Genomic DNA, 19,942 nt, shown 5'->3' on the forward strand with positions numbered 1-19,942 from the left:
CTTTCCATTTGGCTGTAAGGGAATTCATAAAACTATTAACTCCAGAGTTGAAGAACTAATTTCTCAGCTTGACAGTCCCCTTAGAAATTCCAGAATAACAGTGATTTCGATGGAAAAACAGTTAAATCTTATAACTTCTACTCAAATATGAACGAGACGGTAGCAATAAAACGGTCCGCGGATGACATATGGAAAAAATAAATTTTTTGTTTTTTGGTAGGACTGTTATAAGCTTACATGGCAAATTTCAGCGTGATATGTCACATAGTTTGTTTTCTGTGCTACTGTAAACAAGTCAAGCTCAAGTGTGTTCTTCGAATTCTCTTTTATGACTTCAATTGTCTCAAAATGTTTTCCACGGAGCGGCAACTTGAGCTTGGGAAACAGGAAAAAGTCACATGGAGCCATATCAGGCGAATACGGTGCTTGCGGAACGATATTAACATTATTTTTGTTCAAATAATCGCGAACAAGACGTGATGTGTGAGCTGGTGCATTATCGTGATGCAAGAACCATGACTTGTTGTCCCACAATTCCTTCCTTTTAAGACGAATGTTCTCGCGCAAACGCTTTAAAACGTCTAAATAATATTCAGCGTTAACCGATTTTGCGATTTGTGCCTTTTTCAAGCATAATTTCTTTTACTTTTCCGATGTTTTCGTCGTTTACTGATGTTGCTGGACGACGTTCATGAGGCAAGTTTTCAACCGATGTACGGCCCTCTTTGAACGATTTGTACCACTGGAAAACACGTGCACGCGATAGAGCAGAGTCCCCATAGGTTGTCTGCAACATTTTTAAGGCGTCTGAAGCCGAAATTTTGTTGGAATAACAAAATTTCAAACAAATTCTTTGTTCAACTTGAATTTCCATCGTTAAATTCGAAGAACACACTCGAGCTTGACTTGTTTACAGTAGCACAGAAAACAAACTATGTGACATATCACGCTGAAATTTGCCATGTAAGCTTATAACAGTCCTACCAAAAAACAAAAAATTTATTTTTGCCATATGTCATCCGCGGACCGTTTTATTGATACCGTCTCGTTCATATTTGAGTAGAAGGTATATTTTAGCTTATTCAATTCTGCCTTAATGTATTAGGTTCTACTTATGTTGCATCCGGATTTTGTTATCAACGCCTCATGGGTGAGCAATGGGGAATATCCATGAGCAATCGTCCGTTAGCCGTAGCATACATCCTACTATATATCAGATGTAATCAACCGATCCATGTTTCATGTGATCTAAGTGGAGCGGCAAAATAAATTGTTTATTGAGTTTCTCGGCTCTGGCGCGGCTTCTTTTAGGAGCTGTCGATGATATCCTAAAGCAATATTTGTACCAAAAGTATTAAAAAAATATTAATTTCAAATAAGCAACTACTTTATTTTACTTACTTTGTGCAAATATGACTGAAGAAAATACTCAAAATTGAATTTAACAGCTCAACTAGTATGCCTTTTGCTTCTTTCTTTTCCAGCTGTTTAGTGTTAATCAGCATAAATTTGTGAATAACACAATCGTTAGTGCAAACGACAAATAAAGTAGACAAAAATAAAATTAGTGAATTGCACTACAGCAATGAAGTTTCTTAATAATCCTTAAGCTCCCGAAGAAACAAGAGAAAGACGTTAATTTTTCAACTCTGTTAGTTCTTTATATGTACATAAGTTGGCGGTGAGCAATTTATCTATCGTCTCAGACCAATAGATTTGCCGCCAAGATCCTGTGATATCACAACTTTGGACTTTTATTTGTGGGGTATGTAAACTTTAAATGCTTCGTGGATAAGCCAGCTTCGATTAAGGCATTGTAGCAAACATTACTAAAGTTATTCACGAGATACCGACCGAAGTCCTCCAGCGAATCATTTAATATGGGTGTTTACGGATGGCCAAATTACTGCGCAGTTGTGGCCAATATTTGAAACGGATTATCTTTACGAAATAAATGTCATGAATGGTTCTACAAAAAATAACAAAGATTGCCCAATCAATTTGAGATTTCGTTGTTTTATTGTTCGATACCTCTAAATTTTAGAGGTTTTAAGATCCGATACCTCTAAATTGAGCACGCTTTATATGAATTTGCAATTTTGCAGTTAGCTTTACTGAATGTGTGAATAAAATACGAATAGTAAAAAGATTAAAATATTAACTTTCCTATCACCATTATATTGTTTGCTGTTTTTCCTAAAAAAGGCATAAACTTTGTAAAACAAAAGGCAAAGAAGACTTCATTAACCTGCTGACAGGGTGTTTTTAGCGCGAAACACTTTAATTAAGGGCATGATGAGTCTGACGTCGTGTCACGCATGTGCACAACCGCTATCTACTAGTTAATGCCACGCTCGTTCGTTGCCCCACAAAAGAAATTTACTTTTTACGGTATTCGGCTGCACAAATTTTCTTTGCTTTCTTGAGCGCCCAACAATAACAACTTAATATGAAATGTGGAAGAGGTGTCGGTAACCAAAATGTAATCATATTTGATCTTGCTCGGCAGTAAAGCATACTATTTCCAGACTGTTACGAAACTAGTCCAATTAGGTATGGTACCAGGTCGCACTTGATCTTTAGACAAAACTTTCAATTATCTATTTTAACGAAGCATTGATAATGAAAGTTAAAATTGCCAAAATCTGTATCCATTTGTGTTGATTGTTGTGATTCTTGACAGTAATTATGTGTGATATGCTAATTTTTGTTTTTAAATAATTGGTACTACTGACTTTTGTAAACTTTATTATGAAGCAATACTTAGTTGAACAACGCGTAAAAGTGATCCAAACGACATTCTGCAAGAAGTGCGTTTCGCGAATTGGTTATTTACACATTTTCAACTAAATTGATACATTATTAAGCAAAACTCCGCCTTCGAGATATTAAAAATCCACATGTCGTTTAAGAAAAATGATGCACTCACAACGAGGCACTGTTTTGAATGGCTTTTGGGCTGGCGGAGTCATCGCACTGAACTTCTTCGAAAAGGATATCGGTAACGGTGAACGCGGTTGTTGATACTACTGCGGTGAACGGTGAGCATTATCGTGGTACAATAGCAAACATTTTATTCCTGAACTAAATGATATGTGATTCCCACCGGATGGTGCCACTTTTCACACAAATTAAGATACAATGACGCAATATCTCACGAAACAACGAGAACAAATACCCCCAAGATTTTGCGATTTGACACCACTGGCCATCTTTCTCTAGGGCTATGTGAGAAGTATGGCCTATGCCTATAAATCCAAGACGAATCCAGCGCTGAAGAACGAAATCATGCGCGTTATGAATGATATACAGCCTGAATTATGCCAAAAAGTTAGAAATTTTTTATATGCGCATCCTATTTCGCCAGTGGAGTTATGGTGGGCATTTAGCGGAAATTGTGTCATAGACTACAAAACATGATAAAGTAAAAAAATTAATTCTAAAATTTCTATGAGTTTTATTTATAAAAGAAAATATAAAAGAAAAATAATAAAACTTCAAAATATAACACAAGAAAGATTTTCAAATAATATTAAATAAATATTATAAAATACTCCCCCGCGGCCCCGCTCGCGTGGGAGTAGTTTTGAGGGATTTAGGATATGTATATAAAAGAATTACAAACAATAATTTCATAGAAAATAATTTTTTATTAATAACCATAATAATACAATACCCGGCATCCGTTGCTATGCCTCGTTGAATAAAATCAAAACAACCAATCAGAAAAATATCAAGCCAAATTATTTTTATGAATTTTCTATTTGAAACCGTTTTTGAACTTTGCATTTGGGTCATAGTTGAACAGCTTATGCGGATTATGAAGTCTAGAGTGTGCTATAAATAGTGGGAAATAGGAGAAACTAAGATTTTTTAGATTAAATTTAAGCAAATATTCGATTATTAGTGACGAATGAGAGAGGTGGCGCGGCCTGGGGGCTGTGGGAAGGGAGTTCCATCATAAAAACATGCCTCTAACCTTGATTGGGTGAAAATATGAATGTATAAAAATTTTTACGTCATTTGGTGTTGTGGTGTCGGAGTGACAACGTACAGACAGACATTCACCTTTATAGTATAGAGATATTCAAAGTAACTAAAAAAGCGTGTATTGTTATTAAAATATCGAATATCCGCTCTAACAATACCACTTTTGTAGAATGATTTATCTTTTGCGATGTCTCCTAACTTACGCTTCCGATCATTCAAAACGATTTTGTGAATTTTTCTGATGTTCTCTGGTGCAATAAAACTAGTGCCAACCCATGTGTTAGATAGATCTGAGGTTGCAGGTAAGCTTGAATATATCTTGAATAATATTTTTTGGTCAGCAAGATTGCCCAATTTAACCATCTTCAACCAATCTTCTTTCTTTTGGGCTACTTGAGGTCGCTGGTTTATGTCAACAAGCTACAGACAATCGCAGACTAAAAAGATTTTCATCGCCCATAATAATGTGTATTTATTAAAAAAATTATTCGATCACAAAATTTGTTGATTCATCGTACGCCACCTTGTATGTATGGTCTCCGTAAATTAGAGCGTTCGTCTTTCGGTTTGTCCGTGGTTAAGGGAGTGCTGTGGATATAAAACATGAAATACATGACGTTTCCAGATAAACTTATAGGACCCTGAAAGGCGCATCACAAATTGAAGGAGAAGCTCGGTTATACGCCTAAGAAAGTACGTATAACTGCGCAAAGTAAATATATGTTTATATATGTATGTAAATTCGCTAAAATTCGATAATGAGAAAATCGATAATGGTAAAATTCTGTATTAAAAATTCTGAGGAATTTACGAATACTGTGAAGTTGTGCAAACCGATTTTTTAATGTAGAAGGTTATATTATTATACTATAAGGTAATATTATTAAAATAGCTAGTGCTAATTTCAGAAACAGTTCACATTGAATTTGTGCAGAGCAGCTGTACAGCTTGTAATTCACACACATACTAAAAAAACCACAAAATCATACAACTAAACGACGTTGAGGGGACAGATACCTGTAAAATTTCGAAAAAAAAACTTTGTTTTTTCATAAAATGTTAATATAATTCTTTAAAAATATCTCAAATTTTGAGAACGTAAATTTAAGTATTTCTTATATTATAGATTATCAACCGTGTCGACTCTATTCTTTGCGTTCGAGAGGAGAGGTATAGTTACACATGGTAGAAAAAGTCTGCGTTCACCCACTGTTATAAAGTATTATAATAATTTAACGTGTTTATCTTAAAACTCTCAGTTATTTCTTTTCACTTATTTCAAAGAAAATTATTCGTAGAGGGTATGAACAAACTTTTTTGGAGTTTGAGCTGCGTCGTGTTCAGATAACGGGATTGTAGTACAGTTACTTAAATAGGCTGAGCAGAAAAAGTGTGCGTTCATTTTGAATAGTGACGATTACAGTGAAATTCCTTATAACCGGACACTCACCGTCGCAGTGTTTTTGTCCGGCTATGGGAGATGTCCGCTTATAAGGGATGAAGTCACAAATTATATACCACACATATAAATTGTATTGTACATAGTTTATTTAAGAAATTTTTGGAAGTAAAGAATATTTGCATACTTTAGTATTACATATAAATACATATAGGTATGTACATATATCGATTAAGTACATTGTAGTTACAAGTCTTTACATTTCAATACTAGTTTGATTGAAAAAATTCGGTAATGCTTGATTGCTTAAACATTGATTGCTTTAATTTAAAATGTTCATTTTCAAAGTAACTCTCGATATTTTTAATGTGCTGAAAAGTTACATAGTCATTTTTTGCAAATTGTTTCAAGCCCGCAACAAGTTTTAAAGCCTCATCAACATCATATGGCTCATAGGCTCACTTATTTCTTCTGAAAATTCATCTTCTGAATCACTTATGTCCATAGTATCATCTTGTTGGTCAAATTGAATTTCTATATTGTTGTCCTCAGTGAAAACATTTTGATCCATTTGGAGAAAACCTTCCAAATCATTTGCCAAGTCTAGTCCTTCCTGAAGCCTAGTATAGATTGCCAGTGGAATATCATCTTCAGAATCAAAATCTGGAAGATCCTCATAAGTTTCGAAAAATCCTGCTTTACGGAAGCAATTTGGGACGGTTGTGGCTTCCACTTTATCCCAAGATGCTTTGATGAAATACACAGCTTCTAGTACATTAATCGATTTTGAAAGCTCTGAGGCTGAACTTGTATTGTCAATTTTAGATAGCAAGTGTTTTAAAACTAAGCTTCTATACAAAGTTTTAAAATTTTGGATTATACCTTGATCAAGGGGTTGGCTAACTGCCGTTTTATTTGGCGGCAAGAAAATAATTTTATGTTGGTTAAGTTTAATTCCTTTGGGTGAGAAGCCGCGTTATCTAAAAACAAGATAATTTTTCAATTCTGGGGTTTCATTCTTCGATTGAACTGCGGCAGCCATTCATTTACTATTTACTTCTCGAGTCATCCATGCTTTTTTATTAGACTCCCAATCCACTGGCAGTTTTGCGATTGGAACATGTTTAAAAGATCGAGGACGGGCTGCTTTACCTATAACCAAAAGTAGCTCCTTATCTCCAGCCATGTTAGCACAGAACAAAATTGTGAGTCTTTCCTTTGATAGTGTACCGCCCACGCATTTTTCGGATTTAAGAGCGAGGGTTTTGTCAGGTAAGGCACGAAAAAAAACCCACTTCCGTCTGCGTTGTAAATGTCTTGAGGCTTGTAACCGGTCAACAGAGATGGCAGTTTTGTCCTAAACTGTTCGACACCATCCTGGTTTACATCTGCAGCTTCGCCAGATACGCATTTGAGAGCAACATTATTCCTTATTCGCCATTTGTTTAACCATCCATCTGAAGCATTAAAATTAGGTACAGTTTGCCTGCAATTTCCATTGCCTTTGCTTTCGAAATGGGAACAAAAATCGGAATGTTTTGACTTCTAGCCTTAGCCATCCAATTAAAACACATCTTGTCTATTTCAGAGCCGCCTTCTTCAAAAAAGCTTCGGTTTTGATGAACATTAACTCCAGACTCCCATTTAGAACGAATTTTTTCTTTATTTTTATTGATTTCAGCAGCTTGTGTCTTGCCAATATTGAACCTTTCAAAGCAATTCCTTTTGCAATTCCACGTACTGATAATTTATCTTTTTCGAAAACATTAATAATTTCCATTTTTTCTTTAATAGAAAGTACCTTCTTTTTCGGCGCCATATTATTACGAACTTTGAACACAACCATTTGCATGCAACTGACTTAACAAACTGAATGGAAAACTACTCTTAATTTAAAACACAGGGCTTGAATGTGTGCATACATGTTAAAAGGGGAATCACCTATTTCATTTTTATAATGAACAACAAAGCTTGCTTGTGATATTTTTGAATTTTGTCCGTTTATGAGAAATTTTTTTATGAAAATGGTTTGAAATACTTTGTCCGCGTCCGGTTATTAGAGTGTCCGTTTATTAGGATGATATTTGTATGAAAAAATGAATGAAAAACCTGTGTGCCCAAAATTTGTTCGGTTATTGGAGCTGTTCGGTTATAAGGACTGTCCGTAATGGGGAATTTCACTGTATTTGCATGGCAATTACGTTAAATTTAATTTTAAATCATTCATGTAGTTGACGCGGTTCAGAACAAATCTAAAGAGGGAAAAATTGATATTAGAAATACATTTTTTGTTACTATGGACCAAAGGCGAAAAGAAATAGATATTGGTGAAAAGAAAATCATTGTAAGTTCTCAAAGATGAAAGATTTGTTTTCCAACAGGACAACGACCCGAAACACCCAGCAGAGATTGTTAGGTTGTGGTTGTTGTATAATGTTCCAAAACAACTTCGCACACCCCCACAATCACCTGACCTTAACCCCATTGAGCACTAGAAAAAAAAAAATACGAGAGCGTACAATAACTAGCAAGGAAATGCTTAAGAACGCACTTAAAGAGGAATGGGAAGCCTAAGTCCAGAAATAACAGCCAAACTAGTTGGATCAATGAAAAGACGCCTTCTAGAAGTCATAAAAAGGCGTGGATATCCAACTAGCTATTAATTTTAAAACATTTCTAGGATCTTAAGCCTTTTATTTTATTATTATTGAAGTGAACGCAAACTTTTTCCGTTTAGTTTGAATGGCCTTTTTAATTTTATGTGATCTCATTTTTGATTTTGTTATTGGTAGCGAAATATGTGTGATAGTTACGGTTAAGTGAACTAAATAAAAGTCATAAAAAAAAATTTCTGAAATATTTATTGTTTTGAACTTTTTCTAATGCAAAGAATATTTGCATAGGTGAACGCAGACTTTTTCTACTATGTGTATGTATTCAAGCTTTAGAGGCGTTTTTCTCAAAACTATATTCTTCGAATTGGCGTACATGATAACTCGAAAAGTTATTGACCGATCTCCCTGAAATTTTGCACACACCTTTTTTATTATATGTATTACTTTCTATGTGAATTTACATCATTTTTTCGAAGCAAAAATAGTAAGAAAGTTCGCCCCAAAATTTATTTTTTTTTAGCATTTTATTCCGCGATATTTTTTTCCTTTTTGTTTAATTCATATCGAAATTATGACCTTAAAAACAAAAAAAATTGTTAGTTTTTTGTATTCAGGTCACTGACGCCGATGCTACAATCCCCGCCGATTGAGACCTTCCTGGAAGAATTGAGTGTACATCCACCAAAAAAAAAAAATTATATTATTTTAATGTATAAATAAACTGTATGCCAATTTTGAAAAAAAAAAATATTGACTTCTTCAATTTAAATAATTCTAATGAAAATCAGGGAAAATATGGCCGTCCCCTTAAATTTTGTAGTTTCTCTAGAACATTAAATATCTGTGACTATTTTCATCGTAAACAATACCAACATTTTTCATCCAGCAGTTGTAGAATATGGAATGTGTTCGTACAGGTGTATATTTTAACATCAATATTTTATTGTTGACCTATCAATTATTTTCACTACTTTTTAAAATGTTTTTACTAAATACTAATGTTTTTACTTATAAAATTTTTTCTTCACAGTGCATTAAAAAATACAGAATTACGGCACAAAACCAATTTGCATACAAAATTTTAATACCCAGAATAATAATTTTACATAATTTCGTCTTCACAGAATTTTCAAAATGCACAATAATGATCCAAAAAAATTTAGTCTGCTTAGAATTTGTTTCAGATTTTTGCAGAATTTTCAACCAAACGAATTTTGTATTGCAGAATTTAGGGCCGCTGCCATTGGTTAGCACTGAATGGAAATTATTCCCAAATTACTAAATTCGGTGCTGAGAAAGGTATTGCAGAGACTTCTACATATTATAAATATCCCTTTAAAAGGTGCACAATATGAAATGTTTGTATGTATGTATCCATTGGTTTCAAATGACAAACTTTACGAAGTTTCTTAACTTCAAAGGGCGTTAACTTCGCTATGCATTGAAACTGCAGCACACCTAATTACACACATGCACATATACTTATATACATATGTACATACATATACCCAATTTGACCCCAACTTTCGTAGAGCAACGGGTGGCAGGTAGTGATTGTCTGTCAGCAGAGTTAGTCCACAAATGGTCTGTCAATTTGCCACAATTGCATTTGCCACCGATTCAACACCTTGGATATGGAAGTGATACTTTCACCACATTGACTTTGTCTGCAATTGACACTGTGCCGCACCGTCAGACGCATTGTTTATACGAGTACATCTCATTACTTAATTGGCCATTGTTGCAGGCCACACACCCATACAAGAAATGATATGTGGAATGAACTCAGCAGCTGTTAACTTAATTACTATAACTTTTTGTGTTGACAACTTTTGCTTAGATTTTTCTAAATACATACACAAGATAATTTGTAGAACACTTTAATTCACAGTGCAACGTAAGTAGAACTACAAGTGCACGCAATAATAATCATAGTTAAGTTAAAGCCGAATCCATATGTGCATCCATCTGATTTGGTTCACTCAAGCAAAACAAGCATTGAAAAAGTTGCTGTAAAGTGCCGTTATTCAAAAATTTCAGTTGATAAATCCTCATTGCTATTACATACATATACATATGTACGTATATGGTATCGTGGTTTGTCGCTCGTCTTGTCAAGCGGATTAAATAATGAGCCCGAAAAAAGAAATAAGTATCTTCTGATGTAAGAAAATTAGTGTTAAGCACAGAAAGAAAATAAGGGCTCAAAAAAAATTTGTTTTTGCTAGTCAATTGTTTTATTTTACAAAAATAAAAACATAGCATTAATACATCATTTTCGACTTGACTTTAGCAAAATTTCAAAAAAAAAATTATAATTGTAAAAGTTATCGCTGTTTGTGTGGAGCTGATTTCTCCTGTGATCATCACAAGTCCTTGGAGATTCATCTAAAATCAATCGGACAAGAGAAACTAGTTTTATTAATAGATAATCTTGTGCCTGATCGAAGCTTTCTTTTTCAAAATTAACAATATGGTGGCCTTAGATTTTCGAGAAAAAAACCCACAATTAATTGTTTAAAAAATCGAAATTTTTGAAAAAACAAAAAACCCTTCGATCAGGCACGAGTTTTTTATGTTTTTCAAAAGCAATATTAATTTTATTGAAATCTACCAAGCGGTTTTTAAGTTATAGTGATCACCAGTTCAAAAAACATAGTTTTGAGAAAAACGCATTTAAAGTTTTGCTATCGAACCGGAGCGCCCGAGCGCCCTTTGTTAATTGTTGAATAACTCGAAACCTATTTGTCGGATTCACTTCAAATTTTCGCACAATATTTTTAAGATATTATGCTTTAAGAAAATGCAAAAAAAAATGTTTGGGGAGCTATAGCTGCATCTGGCGTTGCAAGGATTACCTTTATAGAAGGTAATATGGACGTATATAAATATGTACAAAAACATATTGAAACAACATTTGAGGTCATCAGTAGAATGTTATGTCTTGGGCAAAATTGGATTTTCCAACAACATTTTGCATAGTTAATTTTTTAATTGAATACCTGTAAGCGCGTTGCCGAATTTTTAATTCCTTGTATTTACATATATAGAGCAAACGTAAATTTTTATTGCTAACGGTGTACGCAGAAGGCAAATAAAATCATTTTGCGCTTGATGCTGCTATCGTACAGACGTTTGTTAAAAAAATATCTATGAAACAAGAAGACCATGAAATTGAACAACTTTTAACTACTTTCGTCCATTCCGATATTTCTAACTTAGAAAATGTATGAGACGAATGTATCTAACAATTTATTAGGTGCGCTAGAGAACAATGTCTCGAGAAGATTCGTATGAGATAAACATACAGGGTATAGGTGTTGGTAATGATGAGGGTTCTGGGGAAATTGATATAGTAGAGGGTCATTCAGTTGATGAGGCAGTTCAAGAAAGCGCTGTTTTCCAAACTCCACAGGTGCCATTGAAAAAGGCTGGCCAATTTTGCTGCTTCTTGGGTCACTCCAGAGACTAGTGAAACGTACCCAAAGAAACCTATTGAATTTCTTAAAGAGCATTTTTTGAAGTATTCTACAGAATAACTAGTATCAAAGCATCAATAATTAAAAATGAAAAATCTATACCCAAAAAATTCTGAGCCCTAATTGGTACCGTAATGTCATCATTTCAAAGATGTAAAGGACAAACCAGATGCAAATGCTCCAAATGCGATGTTTTCTTGTGCATTCCTAATGGATCAACAAATTGCTTCAGGGACTTTCATAATATATCATATGAATCCAATTTTGGTAAGAGAATTTTTTTTGATTTGTTGTTTTTTTTTTTTTAATTTTTATGTCACTTATATTTACGTTTATTCACTGAAACAAATAAAAATAACAATGAAATATAATATATATAAATTTTAGCATTTATCTTTACCAGACACACATTTTGTATTCATATGGATACATTCCATAAAACACATTTTTTTTGAAACCGAATAGTGTCTGATATACGTAGAAGAACGGGATTTTTAAAACTACCCGTTAAAACCTGTAGCAAAAGCGTTAAAAGAAAACTCGACTCTAGCATTTTTGCATTCCTCTAACTGAAGGACCATGGCTACGCTTCTATAGCGCATAACCATAGTCAGAAATAAGCCGGTTCTATTTTTTTTTAACAGATGATACAAAAAAACATCACTTTTTTAATCGTACACCTGGTTTTTAGCTTAGACTCGGGTTTAAATCTAAACCGACTACCCGCTAATACTAAAGTTAGTTTTAAGCAAATTAAGGAGTTACGGGTAGTCAGAGCCCCAGGGTGGCGCACGAATCGTGCTACAAAAACAAAACGTAATAACTTTTTTTCTAATCAATGTATTTAACTTTTTGTTTTTTTATTGTATAGATAATTCAATTTTATTTTATGTAACTAATTAATACAGTTTTGAAAATAATAGAACGTAAATGACCTCCATGCTCATTCACGCATATGCGACACCTGATGAGAAAATTGTTCATTGCGCACTGAAGGGTTGAAGTCGTGATCGCCTCAATTATTGTTGTGATGGACTGCTTCAATTCAGTCAAATTACTTGGTTTTGTTTTATACACCTCTTGTTTGAGATAAGCCCATAAAAAAAATCTGGTGCAGTGAGGTCAGGTGACCTTGGGGGCCAGCGGAAAGTGGAATTTCTGGATATCAATTTATTTCTAAATTTTCGTTGGAGCTCCTCCATAACCGGTCTGGATATATGTGCAGTTGCTCCATCTTGCTGGAACCAAATGCAAATGGGATACGTCTTCGCCGCAGTTCTGGATAAAAAAACTCCTTCAACATGTTTAAATAACGGTCCCCATTTACAGTCGCTGTTACACCGTTTTCTTCGAAGAAGTATGTCCCGAAAATGCACCTTGATGAAACTGCGCACCACACTGTGAATTGTTCTGGGTGCAGTTCCATCTCATGGAGTATTTGCGGATTTGATTGACTCCATATACGGCAATTTTGCTTGTTTACATTGCCGTTTAGATCAAAATGGGCCTCATCAGACATAAACAAGCAATTTATGAAGTTGTTGTCTTCTTCGGCCATTTCAATAATTTTTTGGCAAAATTCCAGGCGAATAGGCAAATCCAGAGGGTTTAATTTGCTTGTGATTTGAACATTGTACGGAAACAAGTTTAAGTCATCATGAACTATCCGCTGCAATGACCGTCTGCTAACTCCAATTTGCGCCGACAAGTTACGAGTCGAAACTCTTGGATTTGCCTGAATTGACGATGCTACAGCCGCGATTGTGGCTTCGACCCGAACATGGGGATCTCGATGGTACGGTCTGCGTGCGATGCTTCCAGATTCAGCAAACATGTTCACCAGCCTCATAATGGTCCATCTGCTCGGGGGAGTGCCGCCAAACTCCCGCCTAAATTCCCTTTGGACGGAAATGATGGACTGCAAAGCATGGTACCGCTGCACTATCCAAATCCTCTTTTCGGTATCCCAAGCCTCCATTTTTTGTAAATCTAAATACTAATCTGCAAAATAAAAAAAAAAAAAGCCGATTACTCACACAGAAAAAAGTTATTACGTTTTGTTTTTGTAGCACGATTCGTGCGCCACCCTGTATGATGATTTTCAATCTCTTTTTTTTTTTTTGCTAGTCAATTGTTTTATTTTACAAAAATAAAAACATAGCATTAATACATCATGTTCATACAAAATTAAAAAAAAAAAAAATTAATAACTGTAGGAGTTATCGCTGTTTGTGTGGAACCCGTTTCTCCAGAAGTCCCTTGCGGTGATCATCACAAGACCTTGGGGATTCATCTAAAATCAATCGGACAAGAGAAATTAGTTTTATTAATAGATAATCTTGTGCCTGATCGGAGCTTTTTTTTAAAATTAACATTATGGCGGCTTCTGTAAATATTTTTCAGATTTTCGAGAAAAAAAACCGACAATTAATTGTTTAAAAAAATCGAAATTTTTGAAAAAAAATCTATCAGGCACGAGTTTTTTATGTTTTTCAAAAGCAGTATAAATTTTATTGAAATCTACCAAGCGGTTTTTATGTTACAGTGATCACCAGTTCAATAAACATAGTTTTGAGAAAAACGCACTTAAAGTTTTGCTATCGATTTATGTAGAGTTATACGAATTTAATTACTTACACTGTGTAATCTATTCCTGGGCCATATAATAGTTCTTCAGCCGTCATAGAGGCTTCCAAAATACCGATCCCCTTAAAGTCAAATGAAATTTACGAGTGTCTGTGCACATAATAAAAATAATTCATTTTGAAGATATGGAACGAAATTTCATTATAATAAACGATGAGAGAGTTCTAAGACATCCTCATGATTCAATTATACAAGGTTAAGTAAAGTTTGACAACTGATTTCGGATGCTACTTAATCCATTGACGCAATTTGGAAGCAAGGGAAAAAAGGGCATAAGTTTATCCCCTTTCTGAAAATGTATATTAGTAAAAAATTGAAAAAGGTCGTTGTAAGCCATAGAATAATTTTATGTTATTTTATAAGTGGTACTTAATTATTTATATTTTTAACTTAACTATTCCCATGGATTTGTGTCATATATATTTGTATTTTGACCATGCATCGGATTGGAATCTATAGGTGCCATTTGTAAACCTACACTGAAGTAATAAATATAATAAAACAACTTGAGAATAGTGAAGTATTCGAATAGTGATGTATTCGAATAGTAAGGTATTCGAATAGTAAGGTATTCGAATAGTAAGGTATTCGAATAGTGAGGTATTCGAATAGTAAACTATTCGAATAGCATTATTGGAATAAACGAATAAAAAATTCGAATAAATATTATTCGAATTACGAATACCTCTCGAATAAAAGATTTTATTATTCGAATAATTTTTATTCGAATAGTCCCACCCCTAATATGCACAGACAGTCTGTCCTGTTTTCAGGCCATAAAGAACTATAATAATTCCAACCACATTATTGGAACCATAAGAAATATCCTGATTTCTCACCCTCATAATATCAAAGTCATGTGGGTACCAGGGCATTCATGCATCAACGGCAATACAATCGCTGATAATACTGCCAAGGATATGAGCATTACTCCTACGATCACATCAAACCTTTTATGTAAAAATTATGTTTATCGACTTATAAAGCAGCATAGGCAAACCAAACTAGTAGCAGACTGGTTTCACTATAGCCACCATTACTCCAGGATTAATCCTAATCGTACTAAACCAACTTATCTATCATCCCTCCCATTTAACTATACTACGCCATATACTCGCCTACGCATTGGTCACAGTGTAATCACCAATGCATATCTACTGCAAGGGAGGCAACCAAGCCTGTGTCCATTTTGTAATACTCCAGTCAGTATCCTGCACTTGTTAGCCTTTTGCCCTGGACTAGATAGACAAAGACAGTAGAATTTTGACGGTCATGATGCACTATCGCTATTAATTAACCCTTCCGATTCCAACATTTCGAAAATCTATAAATTTCTGAAGGACTCTGATCTTCTACGACGTATATAAACCAGGAATTCTTCACCAGCCAGCTGAAAGCCTCCGTTGCTAGCGCTGCGTTATCTTTTTGTTTATTTAGCAATTCTATTGTTATTTAAGCTTTTAAAAAATAAATAAAATAAATAATTTTCACAGAACTTTCTATAGAATTGAAAGATGCGAAAGTCTAAGCAAAATGGAATAGGCAAAACAGTATTGCCTGCTAACTTTTTCAGCAAAAATTTTAATTTCTACGCTTTTGAGTACTTTTTCTTTAGAATTTGCTCTGAAATAAAAAGTAGCTTTTCCAAGAGGACAATACGGATTTATTAAGTAGCTTCAAGATGGCTAACACAGGGTGAAAATTAGGCTACTTACATCACCTTTAATTATTGCTTCATGAGACATCCTAATCCATTTGAATTAGATGAAAATGAAAAAGAAAAAACAAAAAATTATAAAAAATACACGCCAACTTTGAGCTTCGACATGCTAGCACTTTATCATACCGAAATGCAACGAATTATAAAACTGGAAACTTACAAATTTTTCCGAAAATTTGTATTAAAAAATTTCCAATTTTTCTAAATTTCTAATTTTTTAAATTGTATACAAGGTGTGTAAATCTACGGATCAATCAGCAGTATTACATAATATGCCGGATCGTTTTATCCTCTTTACGGTGATCGATGGAAGCGACTCCTACGTATCCTAAAAACTCTCATCATGGCTTTGTTGGCCGGCAGACCCAACTTGAAAACCCATGAGAAGTCCGTCCTCTCCGCTAAGTTGTTAGACGACTGTATAGCTTTTTCATATCGAAGTATTTATACAAACGAAAATCGATTTTAGCGGCCATTCTAATGGTGTGACTCAAATTCGCTTACCAGATTGTTCGGTGCCACTTTTGCCGAACCGAAATGGAGTCACCTATTGGTGGATGGTTCTAAGCGCTGAGGAAGAGTCATGTGGACATTTTCCAAGGCTTTGTCTGGTTTGATGGTGGTGTTGGTGATAGTTTGACAAATCAGTCAGAAAATTAAAGATCTTCCTTTATCTTTTATGCTGTTTCTCATAGATTTTATAATGATTTTTTACCCATCCTTGTATGAATTTCTGAGTAAACATCGTTGGACTTCCTATGCCTATCATAATAGCAAATTCGTTGACCAAATTCATAAATGAATAGTCTATTCCTAAATATTGTCCTGAACATACCTGAAAATTATAGTCGTATTTACTATGATTATACAGATATACAAAATTATATACACATTTCCATTGGCAATTTTATGCGCAAAGCCAATACATTTTTAATCTACATACATATTTACCCTTATTCTTTTAAGACTGCGTGCTGTAACTTCCTCATCATGACTTACAGTAACTTAGCACAATTTCCTGCTGTGGATTGACTAACTTCCTCAATTATTTTCGTGTACACAGAACTGATTCAGAGCATTCGCAATTTCACGGGTTTCCTTTTAGCACTTGCGAACTGGAAATCCCTAACACTTTTTGATCATAACAACTTTACTTTCAATAAGAATGTATATATATATATATATATATATACATATATATGTACTTGTATACACAATATTTTCATACACATGTAAATTTTGTATCTGTATTATTTTGTGCTTATTTTTCATATTTCAGACGGATTATGCGCCGAACGTTGGTATCCTGGAGAATTTGCAATTAGAGGATGTTGTCGATGGTGAGACATTTCCACGAACGAATAATGAAATTATGAGCAGTGCGGCTCCGTCTATAGTTGATGCGCCCCCGCTTACAACAACTAGTGTTCAGGCGATGACAAAAACTACATACAGCCACACCAACAATAATACCACAGATAACGCGACAAGAGTAGAGCAAAAAGAGTGCATCGACTCGCCGCACTCACATATGGAAGCCGAGCAAAATGCAGAGATACCCAGCACCACGTACAAATCACCCTGCTGCCTAACGTTTCCTTTGCCGCCTATGCAAATGCAATCGTTCGCACCGACCCTAGCAATCACAACACCCCTCCCAGCAGCGGCGTCATCGGCCACCAATGGTAAACTGTATAAAAGAAATATAATTGTACATACAGTGAAACCCGCTTAATTATATCAGCAAACAAAAAAAACAGATTTAGTACATAACTGAACCTATCAAAGTAGCTTAGTGTACAAGTCTTAATGAAAGATTTCCGTGGAAATTAATCATTGCATTTTTTAATAAAAACAAACTACATATACTCGTATCTCATTGTTGTTGTTGTTGTTGTTGAGGTGGTTGAACATTACTTAGCTGAGAATGCTCCTAATTAGTGACCAGCACCGTTTTAATACCACTATCTCGTGAAATGATGAGATGTTTTCTGTTGTTTTTTTTTTTTTTTTTTTTTTTTTTTTTTTTTTTTTTTTTTCCAAGTCAGATCCATTTAGTGAGGTCCAAGTATAGGAGCAAATCCTTTATCTCGATGACTGAGATCTCCTTAATTTGCTCTAGGAAAGGCTTACCGAAGGATCGGAGTCGTGCCCTGGCTAGTCCCGGACATTCACATAAATAGTGGAACAGACTTTCCTTCGCCCCTTCCGCTTGACAGCTTCTACAGATAGGATTGAAGGGTAGATTGAGTCTGGCTGCATGATCCCCTACTTTCCAGTGTCCTGTAAGGGTTGCAGTGATACGTGAAATGTTTGGCCGAGAGCATCCTAACAGGTCATTCCTCCTTTGGATTTTATATGACGGCCATGTGTTTTTTGTTGTGATACATGTAGGTATTTGCTTCCATCTTCTTTCGGCTAAAGCATGATAGTGTGAAGCAATAGATGCTTTTAGTGTGTTCAGTGGGGTGGAAACTGCCACCGCCTCTGTTATGTCTAGTGTAGAGCCCTTTCTTGCTAGCTCATCCGCTATCTCATTGCCTCGTATGTTCCTATGACCAGGAACCCATATCAGGGTAATTTCAAGCCAATGGCTGAGCAGTTTCAGCTCCTCCCTACACTGTAGGACCAGTTTTGATGAAATGTAGTTGGAGTCTAAGGCCTTAATAGCTGCTTGACTGTCTGAGAAGATAGCTACTCTTGCGCCAACTATCTTGTAGAGTTCTAGGGATTTGCATGCTTCTCTGATCGCTAAAAGTTCTGCCTGGAACACGGTGGCATAATCAGGAAGACGAATTGATTGAGATAGGTTGAGTGGCTCCGAATGGAAGCCAGCTCCCACACCACAGTTCATCTTAGAACCATCGGTATAAATTTCGATGTCGTATCTTCCAATCACCTCTCCTTTGCTCCACTCGGCTCTCGGTGGGAAACGTACCGTAAAGCCTTTCTTGAAGTTTAGGTCGGGGACTGTGGAGTCTGATCCGTTTTTGAGCAGCGGGGGTCCCTGTAGGAGGATCTTGCTGTGACCGTACGGCCTTGTTGTCCAGCTTCCTATGTCTCTGAGTCTCACCGCGCTGCAAGTAGCTATTGTTTTAATGTGTAAATCTAATGGCAATAGATGTGTTAGTACATTGAGCGCTTCAGTAGGACTGGTGCTAAGCGCTCCTGTAGTTAGGATACACGCTGTTCTTTGTATCTTGTTCAGCTTAGTTTTGTTGTATTTCCTTTCTGTTGCAGGCCACCAAACCAGTGCCGCATATGTTAGTATTGGCCTTACAATGGCTGTGTAGGACCAGTTGGATAATTTTGGTTGGAGACCCCATTTTTTTCCCAACATTCTCTTACACGTGTAAAGTGCTATATTTGCTTTCTTTACCCTGTACTCTACGTTGGACTTCCAGCTGAGTTTGGGGTCCAGGATAACCCCTAAGTATTTTGCCTGTTTGGTTAGCGTGAGGCTGACGCCGTTTAGTTTTGGGAGATTAAAGTTTGGCACCTTGGTTTTCTTGGTGAATAGCATCAGTTCAGTTTTTCTCGGGTTTACGCTTAAACCACAGTCCGTGGCCCAATTGCTGAGTAATACCAGAGCTCCTTCCATAATCTCACTGATTGTGGTTGGAAACATTCCTGAAACCATAAGCACTATGTCGTCCGTGTACGCCACCACTTTAATTCCCGTTTGGTTAAATTTGGTGAGGATGTTGTTGGCGACTAGTAACCACAGTAGAGGGGATAAGACTCCTCCCTGAGGGGTTCCCCTGTTGACAGAGCGTTTTATCGTGCTGCTGCCTACCTCACCGATGATTATTCTAGTTTTGAGCATGTTCTCTATCCATTCGTTGAGCCCTATGTCTATGCCTAACATGCTAAGAGCCTCAATTATAGATCTTGTTGTAACATTGTTGAAGGCCCCCTCTATGTCGAGAAAAGCGACTAGTGAGTATTGCTTGTATTCTATGCTCCTCTCAATCGCACTTACAACCTCATGAAGAGCTGTCTCTGTGGACTTTCCTTTGAGATAGGCATGTTGAGATGGTGAGATCGTTGAGTCTGTAATCTTTTCCCTGAGATATACATCCAACAATCGCTC

General features: G+C 35.5%; 1 protein-coding gene and 1 pseudogene across 1 annotated transcript in view; one reads left to right on the top strand and one right to left on the bottom strand.

The window, feature by feature from the left end:
- The window catches only part of LOC129237119 (uncharacterized), a 28,646-nt gene extending 11,062 nt beyond the window's left edge, over positions 1-17,584 (top strand). Inside the window, exon 2 of the mRNA XM_054871588.1 lies at positions 17,129-17,584. Coding sequence (XP_054727563.1) covers positions 17,222-17,584 — 363 coding nt within the window. The 5' untranslated portion in view covers positions 17,129-17,221. The remainder of the gene's footprint in view (positions 1-17,128) is intronic.
- Positions 6,542-7,241, bottom strand: LOC129253138 (jerky protein homolog-like; annotated as a pseudogene).
- Positions 17,585-19,942: the final 2,358 nt, after the last annotated feature.

Source organism: Anastrepha obliqua, chromosome 1 (assembly GCF_027943255.1).
Source record: "Anastrepha obliqua isolate idAnaObli1 chromosome 1, idAnaObli1_1.0, whole genome shotgun sequence".
In the NCBI taxonomy this organism is placed as follows: domain Eukaryota; kingdom Metazoa; phylum Arthropoda; class Insecta; order Diptera; family Tephritidae; genus Anastrepha; species Anastrepha obliqua.